Source organism: Hemibagrus wyckioides, linkage group LG08 (genome assembly GCF_019097595.1).
Source record: "Hemibagrus wyckioides isolate EC202008001 linkage group LG08, SWU_Hwy_1.0, whole genome shotgun sequence".
Lineage (NCBI taxonomy): Eukaryota > Metazoa > Chordata > Actinopteri > Siluriformes > Bagridae > Hemibagrus > Hemibagrus wyckioides.
In genome coordinates this window covers 25,307,539-25,321,875 of record NC_080717.1, presented here as the reverse complement: position 1 = coordinate 25,321,875, position 14,337 = coordinate 25,307,539, and the positions used below count along the sequence as shown (strand labels likewise).

The 14,337-nt window shown below is 40.6% G+C and overlaps 1 protein-coding gene across 3 annotated transcripts in view; it reads left to right on the top strand.

Annotated features, from left to right (window-relative positions):
• met (MET proto-oncogene, receptor tyrosine kinase) overlaps positions 1-14,337 on the top strand; it is a 60,054-nt gene that overhangs the window by 39,616 nt on the left and 6,101 nt on the right. The window contains exons 11-17 of one of the 3 annotated variants that reach the window (XM_058396847.1): positions 2,202-2,420; positions 3,692-3,724; positions 6,504-6,650; positions 8,340-8,496; positions 8,895-9,035; positions 9,400-9,633; positions 12,580-12,660. In XM_058396847.1, the coding sequence (XP_058252830.1) occupies positions 2,202-2,420; positions 3,692-3,724; positions 6,504-6,650; positions 8,340-8,496; positions 8,895-9,035; positions 9,400-9,633; positions 12,580-12,660 (1,012 nt within the window). The remainder of the gene's footprint in view (positions 1-2,201; positions 2,421-3,691; positions 3,725-6,503; positions 6,651-8,339; positions 8,497-8,894; positions 9,036-9,399; positions 9,634-12,579; positions 12,661-14,337) is intronic. The other 2 variants (XM_058396850.1, XM_058396848.1) reach the window with 2 other exon arrangements.

The window sequence follows — 14,337 nt, the reverse complement described above, 5'->3', positions numbered from 1 at the left end:
AATCAGTTTATTGTCTAATCAGAGAAGGGTCTCCAAACAGCCTCTCACTTTTAATGTGAAGATGACAGAACACCAGCTTTACCTCTGACACTGGAGACTCCTTCCATAAACGTTAAACAGACATCATACTAGAAAGAATGAATCAACAGATCAAGAAGTGAGAATTCGGCTTATCCTTGACAAAATAAATGAATGGATAGATAGATAGATAGATAGATAGATAGATAGATAGATAGATAGATAGATAGATAGATAGATAGATAGATAGATAGATAGACAGACTATCATGCTTGGTTAAACTATGTAAAAAGGAATCATATTTAAAGTTCAGAGATAGATAGATAGATAGATAGATAGATAGATAGATAGATAGATAGATAGATAGATAGATAGATAGATAGATAGATAGATAGATAGATAGATAGATAGATAGATACTCATTGCACAGTACAACTAATCAGCAAATCAGATAGATAAAATTAAATCAAATGTAAAAAATAATAAATAAATAGATAAATAAAATTAAATCAAATGTAAAAATAATAAATAAATAAATAAAATTAAATCAAATGTAAAAATAATAATAATTATTATTATTATTAATAATAATAATAAATAAATACATAAATAAATAAACAAATAAATATATAAATAATTAAATTAAATGTTAAATAAATAAATAAATAAATAAATGAAGAAATAGAATTACATGTAAAAATAAATAAATAAATAAATAAATAAATATTTGAATTTATTTATTCAGTCTTGTTTGCAAATAATTTTACTGAGCCACAAATTTTTTATTTACACATTTGATTAAAAAAAAAAAAAGTTAATTTTTTTGTCAGTGAGTTTAAAATAGTGTATGAATATTTTAGATTTTGTTGCAGCGTGTTTAAATAAAAAAATAAAAAAATATCCAAAAGTATCTGACACAAAACTACTGTTGAGCCTTGAAGCTATTTTCAGCTAGTGGACTTTACCTAACCTTCTGTTCCACTCTCCACTCAGGGTCATGTTTGTCTCTTTGGTGTGGTAGATAAATACGCTACATCAGTGTTTCTGAGCGTAAATATTTACCGCAGTCTGGTGGCCTGTGGGGAGTTTCAACCCACCGCAGCGATAAGCGTGTTTTCAGCCAAAATAGACGCAGAGATCAGGACTGAAACACCACACTGTGATTACTTTGGAAGACCATCATCACCTCTGCAGCGTTTCATCTAATCCCATCAAAGCTGTTCAGGATGTGTCTGACAAAAAAAAAAAAAAAACAGGGCGAGAATGCAGAACTTTTTACTCTTTTTCATCACATATGACATGAAGATGACAGGAATGAAGCTAACAGCCAGCATGGAGGGAGGAACGCGTAGCGTGGACAGGAGGCACGACGGAGTCGGAGACGCTGCCAGGCATCTGCTACGCCCCCAAATCATAACTCACACATATTAAAGAGCACAAGTCTCTAAAGGCACTTTTTTTTTAAAAGATTGTGAATGCACACAAGATGGGATTTCCATCTGGTTCCACTGTAGTGCAGTTTGCGTCATTTCGTAACTTTTCTTAACTTTTATTCTAGAAGAATCCTGAGCGTCATCCTGAGACTCACTAAGGAGGTATAGGATTATATCAAAGTGTCACATCAGAGTGGTTTGTTCAGGAGCGTTTGCTCTGCCAGGACACTTTCAGTTGTAAATGAGGCGTGTAATCTGACAACAGTGTGCTTTAGAGCGAGTTTATAAACATCAGGGTTGAGCCGAGTGCAGACACACGGTACATCTGCATTCTGGATGAGTTTCCTGCATGTCGGGCTCAAACACGGATGATACAAACTCGGAAAAAAGCATCACAAATAACAAAATACAGCAGTCTGGTAGTGATATGCTGCTGTAACACAAGAATTTCCCGCATGGGATCAATAAAGTCTATCTATCTATCTATCTATCTATCTATCTATCTATCTATCTATCTATCTATCTATCTATCTATCTGTGACCGAGTCGCTGGTGCAATGCTATTGTCGCAAGTAAGAAATTTCAACCAAACATTAATTCTAATTTATACTCATTCCCTTTAAGACGATTTGTTCCAATACTTTTGCTCCCGCCCCTTTTTTTTGAGGAAATCCCCTTATGTTGCAGCGGTAAGTTGCTTGATTGTGTGATTGTGAGATTGTGAGTGTGATGTTGTTGCTTGTGTTTCAGACCTGCACACAGAGTGAAGACAAGCTGGCCATCGTGTGCATCACTCCATCACTGAAGGGCCTGAATGTTCGTCCCCCAGTGGCCACCAAGATGAAGTTCGTTCTCGACGGCTTCTCGACGCGCCAGTACGACTTGACCTACGTGGAGGACCCGAAGTTTGATGAGTTTCAGAAACCCACACTCACTCCCAGAGGCAGCAAGAGTGTGCTGGAGATTAAGGTACGAGAGCTACACACACACACACACACACAGTCTAAGGTGGAGCTTAAAGTCTGAGAGACTCTCTCTCTCTCTCTCTCTCTCTCTCTGCACACACACACACACACACACACATTCTAAGGTGGAGATTAAAGTCTGAGAGACTCTCTCTCTCTCTCTCTCTCTCTCTCTCTGCACACACACACACATACACACACATTCTAAGGTGGAGATTAAAGTCTGAGAGACTCTCTCTCTCTCTCTCTCTCAGTCCCTCTCTCTCTCTCTGCACACACACACACACACACATTCTAAGGTGGAGATTAAAGTCTGAGAGACTCTCTCTCTCTCTCTCTCTCTCTCTCTGCACACACACACACACACACATACACACACATTCTAAGGTGGAGATTAAAGTCTGAGAGACTCTCTCTCTCTCTCTCTCTCTCTCTCTGCACACACACACACACACACACACATACACACACATTCTAAGGTGGAGATTAAAGTCTGAGAGACTCTCTCTCTCAGTCCCTCTCTCTCTCTCTGCACACACACACACACATACACACACATTCTAAGGTGGAGATTAAAGTCTGAGAGACTCTCTCTCTCTCTCTCTCTCTCTCTCTCAGTCCCTCTCTCTCTCTGCACACACACACACACACACACACATACACACACATTCTAAGGTGGAGATTAAAGTCTGAGAGACTCTCTCTCTCTCTCTCTCTCTCTCTCTCAGTCCCTCTCTCTCTCTCTGCACACACACACACACATACACACACATTCTAAGGTAGAGATTAAAGTCTGAGAGACTCTCTCTCTCTCTCTCTCTCTCTCTCTGCACACACATATGAACACACACACACACGGTCTAAGGTGGTCTCTCTCTCTCTCTCTCTCTCTCTCTCTCTGCACACACATATGAACACACACACACACACTATTACTATTTTGCTTTATTGACAGCGTGAACTGGAGCTGACAGACTCCAGAAGTTTAACGTGTAGATCATGACGATCTCAAGAAAAATAAAACTTGGTTAAGTCTTCAGTATCACAGATCAGAGATCTAGAACGAGTGCTAAATAAAGAGTGGTGAAAATATTGAATATTTATGTCAATGTTTTGGACCCCGCAGTCCACACACGAAACCTCTGTGATTCTTTGCACTCAGTGAAGTGGAAGGAAATAATACTGAGACCAAACAGGACACAGAGTTGGTTTCCTATTGCGGAGCAGCTGACCATCTGACCTGCGTATTCCCTCCATCTCTCGTATTGTTCGCAGATCCTCAGGCTTCCAGCCTTTGACACATTAATGGTGAGATCCTTCGCATTAGCAACGGAAACAGGGTGAAAAAACGAACATTCGAACAATGAAACACAGGAGGGTTTGTGAGTATGTGTGTGTGTATGTGTGTGTGTGTGTACTGATCTGCCACTCACTAGTTAAGTGCAGCTGTTGAGGGGGTCGTGCACTTACTTTTTTTTGTGAGACCCCAGAATCAAATACTCTCCATGTTTACTGCATTACTTTTAGACACACACACACACACACACACACATTACTGTCTTTGTGAAGATCTCTCAGCTAATTAATGCGATGCTGCACCTAATATCAGAAACTAACCTTAACCTCAGTAACCAATAAAGAACATTTATTTATTTATTTATTTGTTTGTTTGTTTGTTTGTTTGTTTGTTTATTTATTTAATTAATTTAATTTAGTTTAATTTTATTATATTTTTTTAATAAACACTACAGTTTATTTACAAACAAACAAATAATAATTAAAAAAATAAAACGTGTGTCCCAGCCAAAGTCAAAACTATTTTTTTACACTGCACAAAAAATATCTATTTTATTATATATTTTGAGATTATAATATAATTATATATGTATATTTTTATATACATGAAATATATATATTCAAGCTGAAAATTTGTGTATATTTCTTTTTATTGGTATTTCTTTTTTATTTTCTTTTTATTGGAATTTTGTCTTCTGTAATGTTCTGAAGATGAATAATGCACTTGAACCATGAAGTGTAAACAATGTAAATTTGTTCAGCTCATTTTGTTCTTTTTTTGAAAACAAAAATAATCTTTAGTTCCTCCAATTTTGCGGCTATTTAGGACGCGTTTGCCGGTCATGTTTAACGATGACGCGGACTGAAGCACTCCTCCTTCATTCTGCCCCTGGAGGCAGTTTGTGTGCTCTCGTTCCCATGCAGTTTGTTTGTTTGTCTTCATGGTGGTCCGTGTTTTTTTTTTTTTTTGCTGTTGCTGTTGTTTTTCAATAGTAATGAAAATAGAAGTTGGCAGCGCGAGCGGCATGTGAGAGATTGTAAATGGAGCAGAACAGATCAGGAGACTGAATCAGTGGAGCAGCAGCAGAACCTCCGAGCTCCTTCATGAGCTTCAGAAAACCATTAACACAGAAAAATACATTCTGATCTGCAGCAGGGCTGAATGCTGGGAAATAAAAAACTCTGCGAGTTTCTGGAGGTCTGTCCAGAAATCTGTGTGTGTGTGTGTGTGTGTGTGTGTGTCTGTTCCCTATCGGGTCGCTGGCTGATTGTTAGTGTATGGGAACAGGTGCAGGAGTGAACAGTGTGTCCAATCTGCAAAGCCCAGGCTGTCATGCAAAGAATGTGATCACTCTCTTTATTGCCTTCTGCTCTCTCTCTCTCTCTCTCTCTCTCTCGTTCCCTCTCGCTATGTCTCTCTCAGTTTGTCTCTCATTCTCCCTTGCGTTCTCTTCCCCCTTTCTTTTCTCTGTTTATCTCCTTCTTTCTCTCTCTCTGGCTGACTGTCTCTCTCTCTCTCTCTCTTATTCTGTTTGTCTCTCCTTTTCTCCCTCCCTCTTTCTCTGTCTGTCTGTCTGTCTGTCTGTCTGTCTGTATGTCTCTCTCTCTCTCTCTCTCTCTCTCTCTCTCTCTCTCTCTCTCTTTCTCTGTGTGTGTGTGTGTGTGTTTGCCCCTCACTCTGTTGCGTTCTGTCTTTCTTTCTGTATCCCCCTCTCTTTCTCTGTTTGTCTTGTTTTTTCTCCCTCCCTCTTTCTCTGTCTGTCTGTCTGTCTGACTGTCTGTATGTCTCTCTCTCTCTCTCTCTCTCTCTCTCTCTCTCTCTATCTCTCTCTCTTTCTCTCTGTGTGTGTGTGTGTTTGCCCCTCACTCTGTTGCGTTCTGTCTTTCTTTCTGTATCCCCCTCTCTTTCTCTGTTTGTCTTGTTTTTTTCTCCCTCTCTCTCTTTCTCTGTCTGTGTGTCTGTCTGTCTATCTGTCTGTCACTCTATCTGTCTGTCTCTCTGTATGTTCCCCACCCCCTCTTTCTCTCTCTCTCTCTCTCTCTCTTTGTCCTTCTCTTTTGCTTTGTGTCTTTCTTTCTGTCCCACTTTCTCTTTGTCCGTTTGTCTCTCCTTTTCTCACTCTCTCTCTTTCTGTCTGTCTGACTGTCCGCCCGTTTGTCTGTCTGTCAGTCTATCTGTTTGTCTCTACTTCTCTCTTGCTTTCTGTCTTTTTTCAGTGACTCCCCTCTCTCTTTCTCTTTTTGTCTCTCCTTCTCTCTCTCTCTCTCTCTCTGGAAAATAAATGAAGTATGAATTTTCATGCAAAATACAGAGAGTAATAAATAAATAAATAAATACTCTGATTCCCGTCAGAGTAACAGCGAACCCTGGAAAACTTTCAGCTGAAGTATAAAGTTGTAAAACTTGTAGAAATCTGTTGAAATGATAAACTTGCTCTTGGACTGTATTGATTTTTACACAGAGACACTGTTCACTGTTGTAGCTTTTCAGGCTGCAGTAAATCACACGTGTGTGAAAGTTAAACAGTTTGAATTTACTGCATGGATTGAAAAATGGACAAAAGGAAAAAAAAAGAAAGGATTCTCAGTAGTCAGGGGATTTACTTTATCAAGCCTCAATTCATCCTGAGAGTGAAAGGAAGCACAAGTGCTGTAGATATTATATTTAATATGAATCAAGGTTAATAATCTTAATCGTTCCTGGAAACGTTCCAGGAAACGCCGTTTAATGACCTGTTAATGCATCAGCGATTAAATCTGTGTGTTTTTTCTCCTTTCTCCATGCACACAGGTCCCTCGTGTGGACGTAGAAGCGGTGAAGGGAGAGGTGCTACGAGTGTCCAATCGCTCCTGCGAGAGCGTAGCCCTGGTGGGAAACACACTGGAGTGCACGGTACCCTCCGAGCTCCAGAGCGCCACCAGAGAGCTGGAGGTGGAGGTGAGAGACACACACCATTCCCCCGTTCCTCTCTTTATCGCCGTTCCTTCAGTTCATCTCTCTCCGACGAGGTGGGATATTAGAAATTAATTTTTCCTCCACGGGCTCTTTGTGGTTGTTTTATGAACCACACTGATAAGACGGCGAGTATTTCCTGTACGGCATGGCTCCTCGTGCCATAGACGGAGAGCTGAGCGCAGACTGGGCGTCGCATCGGCCGCTAATCTGACCTCGGTGTGAGAAAACACACGCCTCAGCCTAAACTCAATAACCGTCTCGACTCTAATCCAATTTCCTGTGAGAGTGTGTGCTTCTTGACCGCTTGGAATTATTTCTGAGCTTCCTCTTCATATAGAGGAGGAGAGAAATCACATTTTCTTCTACTGTAACATCATGAAATCAGTCCACAGTGTGGTGGTGTGATAAAACCCAGTTAGATGTTATCAACGTTACTAACCCGGAGATGATTATTTTCTTTTAAAAGCACATCCTGACGCTGTTTTATTCCTTTTATACCGCAGCAAATTGTTCACGATTGCCCTTTTTTTAAACCACTAGGTGTCCGACGCGTCGTGATTTCAGGTCCGTCGTTTCTGAGATTTCTATCGATCAACATATTCGATTTTGGAGACAGGGTGAAGGTCACAGCGAGGTCAAAAGGGTCAGATGTCTTAAATAGTTTTTTTTCAATATCTTCCTTCCTGTTCCAGCTATACTGTATTTTAAGAGAATTTCTGTCATACAGATTATTAAAAAGAGCACTACGCTTCTACGCCAGCGGACACCTTCGAGTTATTTATTGAATCACGATAATGACACGTCATTTTTTATATCCGTTTATAGTTACATGTAATGTCGTGGAACATCTGTAACTGCAAGTTAGTTCTTATGTTATAGTAGCTATAAACAGTGGTTTCCTCATCAACCTCATATTCTTTCTCTCTCGAGTTAAAAATGGAAAACAAACGCAGCTGTTACGGGGAAAAAACCACGAAGATGTCGGAAAACTTTAGGTTACAGCTTCACCTCTGATGCTGGAGACTCCTTACAGAAAATGTTAAATGAATATCGTACAGAAATGTTTTTTTAACATGTTTATGCAGCGTTTTCACTGAAGTTCCCATCAGAAGAAATATTTTTTCACATGATTTAAGGCACTGATTGAAGTGGGTTTTAAAGCTATGGCGGATGTTTAAACACGCAGACTGCGGCTCTGCAGGAGAGGAGTTCGAGCTTAACAGCCGAGCTGAAAGTGTAGCAGATTTATAGCAGTGAACGTACACCACACTTATCTTTATTCTCAAGCTCTTACTTACCTCTTATACCTCTTCTAGCTCTTATCTGCTGCTCGCTCCACTTCATCATTTACATAAACAACTTAAGGAATACTTCACTAGAAATAGCTAAAGTGGAAGAAGAACATGCTTCTGCACTCAAAGGCATGATGTTTAAACCGTTTCCTCTTCTCGAAAAAGCTGCATGTGATTCTGATTTAATAACCTGAGGTTCGAGTTCACATTTTTTCCATTTAAACCCGAGACTTTATCAGTGCAAAGGAAAGGGGATGCGCTAACGAGGTACATCGCCAAGGAAAGAGGCGGAGTCTAACAACTGGGCCTTCTTTACAAATTTGTTCTACAGTATTCGCTTTTTCCGATGTTTTATCATTATTGCGCGTGTATTTTGCAGTGGAAGCAGGCCTCATCCTCGATCAACCTGGGCCGAGTGGTTTTGGCTCAGGAGCAGGACTACAGTCCGCTGATCGGCGGCGTGGTGTGTGTGTCCATCCTGCTGCTCCTATTGCTCGCGCTCTTCGCCTGGATCAAGAGGAAGAAGCACATCGACGGTACGTATTCACGCCATCATGTGAGATTCTCCGGCCGTGCTTGTTGTTGGAGATTGAGATTAATAGGGAGATGCTTTAATAATAGCATATGTTGTCCCGAGAGAGAGAGAGAGAGAGAGAGAGAAGAGAAGAGAAGAGAGAAGTTTCTGGGTTACACTAGACTGATAATGCAGGAGCACATGGGGAAGCGGCCTGTCCTCGTTTTCTTTTAAAACGAACTTTCTCTCTCTCTCTCTCTCTCTCTCTCTCTCTCTCTCTGTCTCTATCTATCTATCTATCTATCTATCTATCTATCTATCTATCTATCTATCTATCTATCTATCTATCTATCTATCTATCTATCTATCTGTCTGTCTGTCTGTCTATCTATCTATCTATCTATCTATCTATCTGCGTAGATTTAACTGAGGGGATGGTTTGGTATGACGGCCGTGCACACATTCCACACTTGGACATGCTGGCAAACGCGAGGAGTGTCAGTCCCACTAACGAATTGGTGTCTCACGAGTCTCTGGACTATAGAACCACTTTGCTTGAGGGTACGTTTTGCTGCCTTTGCTGCTTCCTGCTTAAAGTAAAACTTTTTTTTTTTCATGTTGCTACAGCAGGGATTCTTCTACAGCCTGAGCAGATAAACTTTTATCCTCCTCCTCTTCCTCCTCCTCCTCCTCTTTGCATGCTCCCTTGCTCTCGTTTCTCAAAGGAGTAAAAACTCTCTCTTTCAGCCTCTCACCAGTAAAAAAAAAAAAAAGCCAGGTCTCGAGTTTCACCCCCTCTCCCTTTGTAGTTGTTGTAATTACTTGACCTCTTAGACAACTCAGCTCATTTAGCTGACCCTTGTAGTTTTATGCTTTAGCGAGCCAGTGATTGACCTCTTGACCTTTTGACCCCGTCCCTTCTCAGACCAGAGCCTGCCGATGTCTCCGAGCGAGACGTGTCGTCCTTCACCGTACGTCCACGCGCGCGTGGACCTGTCCTCCGTTCTGGGGGCAGAAGGAGACCTGTCTTCTCCCCTCCTGCCCGGTTCTGCCCCCGTGGATCTGAGCTGCCTCCACCCTGAGCTGCTGAAAGAGGTGCAGCATGTCGTCATCGCCAGGGAAGACCTGCTCTTACACGTTAACGAAATTATCGGGAGAGGTGAGACGACACGCTAAAGATTTTCAACAATCGACCACATACTGTATGCATTAATCACGTCACTCGTTCTGTGCCAAAGTTTGCATCGCCCTGGCTCTGAAGTGAAAAATTTTTCTTTTCGCAACTTTGCTACAAAAACGTCATTTCAAGGAAAAGGGAAAAAAAAACAGTGGTGCCCTAAAAAATTGGTTCTATAAAATGTACACAGTAAATCGAGAAGGAAATCATTTTAAAAAATCATAATTTTAAAAAATGATAATATTTTCTCTCCAAAATTTGTCTTAAATTTATTAACACCTTTAAAAGATTTCTATTTTAATTCCATGCAAATTCTTGGAATTGTTTTTTATTTATTTCATTTATTTATTTAATTATTATTACATATATATAAATTATTTATACATATAAATTACTTATAATTATTTATTTAAATTATTATTATTTTTTTTTTATTTGCTCACAAATCAGGAATTCTTTTGTTGTCTTTAAGCTTAAATAAATAAATAAATAAATAAATAAATAAATAAATAAATAAATAATTATGATGTTGCACACACACACACACAAAAAAAAAAGAAAGAAAAAGAAAGAAACAACATTCAACGCAAAAGCAAAAGGTTGTTGCTGGTCGGCACAAAACAGGTAATGGAATAAAAAAATAAAATACAATGTTTAGAGCACACTTAAGGCCAGAGCAAAACGGTTCACATGTCTGAAATGTTTAAAGACATGTTATTAATTTTCTCATATACTTTTTGATTGTCTGTGTTACTGAAACCTAATATGCCAAATATCTCTTAGCCATCGCTATAGATTATCATAAATCTACACAGACTCACTTTGCCGTATTTTCTGCATTAACACACTAACAATTCTCCACACTTAATGCTACAAAATGCCGAGCGATGACTGATGTCTGGGTATGAAATGGTATATCCTAAATTAATGGTGCATAAATTGCGCACTTTCATGCAGTCAATTTAAAAGGAGCTTTTAAGGAATCTGAAGCCGTTTAAAAAACGTGTCGAATCGGAGCGACACTGCAGGACGTCTGCGTGCTAAATCGGCCCTCTGGCCTTCGCGTTGTAAAGATGGGGGTGTGAACGCGGTCAGATCAGATTTACTGTCGGGTTCTCATTCCCATTCTTAGCCTTACCCAGAATTCTCTAAAACCCACTGCAACCCCTCTGGGAAAGCCCTGCTCTGTGTGTATACGTGTGTATACGTGTGTGTGTGGTTGAGTAAGTTTTAGTGCAGTGTGAGTGTGGGGGTGCTCGGTGTGGTGATTTGTTCCCGTTTTAAATTCCCGTCTCATTGTTGCTCTGTCTCGAGTCTCCGTGTGGTAATCTGACTCGGCTGGCATCTGGGGGGACGTGATAGCAGCTCAGAGGAGAGATTACTTTAAACACTCCTTTAAACACTATTATTTTAACACAAACACACACCGACCTCAAAACAGCTCCACCTTTACTGGTCTGTGTTAGAGAAAACTCTGCACCTAATCTAACCTCTGTCAGACTCAAAAGAGAGACAGGATGGAGCATCACGCTGTACAGTGTGAATAAGCAGGTCATTTTTATACATCAACAGATGTTTAGTTTGTCTGAGAGACTCGCGTCCGAGCAAACTCGAACTCCAGTGAGAAAACGAATCGACTCTGAATCGATTCACTCGCAGGACTGAATCAAACAGACATGTGTTTTTATTTACATGAGTTTGCTAAACTGATTCAAAGGACAGAGATGTAGCTGTGCCACAATTTCGGAAGATTTTGGACGATTTTGACACATAAAGAGAGAAAAAACAAACAAAACGACTTGAGAAATTCACTTAGTGTTGCCTTCAGTCCATTTCTCTTTTTTTTTTGGTTCCTTTAATTATACACAGTCTGAAACCAAACCCAATAGCAACTCACCCAATCCCTAAAGTTTGACTCTGGTTCTGACTCCTGATTCATCTGAAGCAGTCCTGCTCATGAAGGACCACGACCTTTTCTGCCCTCAGTTTCACTCATCAAGCCTGAACCAGATAAAACCTGGTGAGCAAATAAGTCAGGAGATCGAGAACCAGGAAACACAGCTCTGTGTTTATTAATCCACTGACAGTTCACTCGAGCTGACTTTGTTTACACCGCAGGGCTGAATCTGATTTCGTTCTTAAACCTGAGTTTTAGACTCCGATATGAAGGAAGTGTTGAGGAGATGAAGGCACATAGTGTAGCCATGAAAAACAGTATTGTGTGTAAATACAGAAAATCTGTGAATCTGTTTGAATTGGCTTCGTAAAATGGACTTTTGAACAGAGCGAGACAATTTGGAACACTATTGCTGCCTGTACTAAGGAAATAGAGAGAAAATACTGCAGCCAAAAACATTAATCAAGTGAAAACAGTGAAGGATTGTGGGTAATTTCCTGAGCTGAGAAGTTTTATTTATTTCTCCAGGCGTAGATAGATGTATAACCGGACTTGCCTTCATGCTGTTATCCGTTCAACGTTGATGCTTTTTTGTCAGAAGTGGTCAAGAAAAACTTTGATTTGTCCGTAACAGGTCACACCGAGTTTCCGAAGTTAAACGGATTAGAAACCGCAGTGGAACGCTGCTCGGGTCTGAGCGGAAAAAGTTTGAGTTTTTTTTGTTGTTGTTGTTCAGAGCGTAAAATCAGTCGGCTTCACAATAACGCCATTTAAGCTCCGAGCACATTGCATGCAAATCCATTATGGGAAAATTTCCTCTCAGATGGCGATGCAGAGAGAGAAACGGAGGGAATGAAGGAAACAGGAATATTCCCAGTGCATTGTTGCGCTGTCCACACTTCAGCAGCTTTGGGGATTCCTCATTGTTCGGTGCTGTGAAAAAAAGCTGAATGAAATCGACGTGGTGCAGAACCTCTGATAGATTGATGCACTAAGGCTTGCTTTTTCTCTTCCCCTCTTTGTGAATGCAGGACACTTCGGCTGTGTTTTCCACGGAACCCTGCTGGAGTCAGACGGCCAGAAACAGCACTGCGCGGTCAAGTCTCTAAATCGTGAGTATGTGTGTGTGTGTGTGTGTGCACCACAATGTACAAGCATGTTCTGTTTCACACCACGTCCTACCCCATAGAGAGTCGATTCTCGTATATTAATACAGCGTTTCCACAGTAACAGCTCGTTCACTGAGTCTGCGTAAACATTAAGCAATGTTGATATGTAAGAGATGTTTACTTAATATTTATGGAAGGAGTCCCCAGTGTCAGTGTAACGGTCAGCATGCCCTTTTTAATCGTCGGATGAGATCCTGTTATCTCTTTCCTTTCTCTCACGTTTATCGAGCGATATGACGTGGGGTCCGTCTGTCCCAGGTCCGAGCATTAAGACGTCAATAACGATGACGGATGGCCCGTCTTGTGGCCGCGTCGCATTAGGGTCGCCTCTAATCACGTAACGTGACGGTCCGAGACCTTCTGAGATTTATGACCTGTTCTGTCAGCTTGTTTCTATTCACCGCCATTTGTTTTCACCATCGAGTCGATTTCAACGGAGCGGAGCCGCAGAGCCGTGGAGCAAACCGCCGAAATCTCGTGACACCTGTATTTTGTATACAGTCTGAGTTTCAATGTTGAGAAACATTTTGCCTCCTTGGTTTTGCCTCTATAACAATCCCGGGGCTGTTTTTTTCTTCTCGCTTCAGTTAACTGACAACATTCATAGCACAAGTTTAGGACACACAAACAAACAAACCATGGACTCAAACCCTTTATATCCCTTCACAAAGTAACTCACACCTCACTGATGATGGCTACAGTATCTGTAATGGAATTGTTGCTAATTTATATGGATTTTTTGATTGAACTGCTACATACTTTGTTACTAGTTTACGGTTACTTCAGTTTTACGAATGCTAAATTTATAATTGATGATGAATTGCACTTGCGTGTGTTTTATTCCTCTTATACTAAAACTTTGCTGTGGAATGTGGAATGTCTGTGAAACGTACATGTTGACGAGCCTTCTCCTACCTGTCTTTATTTTTTAACTAGTATAAACTATAAGTGCTGAGCTCTGACACTGGAGACTCCTTCCGTACACGTTATCTAATAAAAACGTTGACGAACGTAAATGATGTTATTTAAGAGAAAGCATGACGATCATTTTTTAACTGTGAAGTTTGATCCAGGATGAAGTAAGATGAGTGATATTTCTATGGATTGTTATCAGTAATTCCGTGTGTGAGTGTGAACATTAATCCGGTCCTACACCTGATCTACTGTGTGAACACCGGTTCTGCTCTCAGCACTTGTTCTCTTTTCTCTTCACTCTGCTGTTTTCTGCTCCCAGTTCAACACTAAACAGCTGTTTAATCTTCTCTGAATGCGAAAGCCCCACAAACTAGATTAAAGAGGAGACAGAGGAGGGATAAAGGGGAAGGGGAAGGGGCAGAGGCAGAGGTGGCCCCAGGAGAGAGATACAGAGTGCAGCCATAATGACTGGCTCATGTTACACTAGATTAAGTCTCATCTCTGAAACCGCTTCTCTCCAGGGCGACGTATCGAGCTGCGTGTGAGCAGTGAAGGCATTCGAGCGAATGTAGTTCGAGAAAGTGGGAGTCTGTAGATTCGAACCGACGTTTAACCTTCTGAACAATGACCACATTTCTATACAAATGAATGAATGAAGTTGCTTTCAGCTGTCTCTCTTAAACCCTTAATGGTTTGTAGATGATG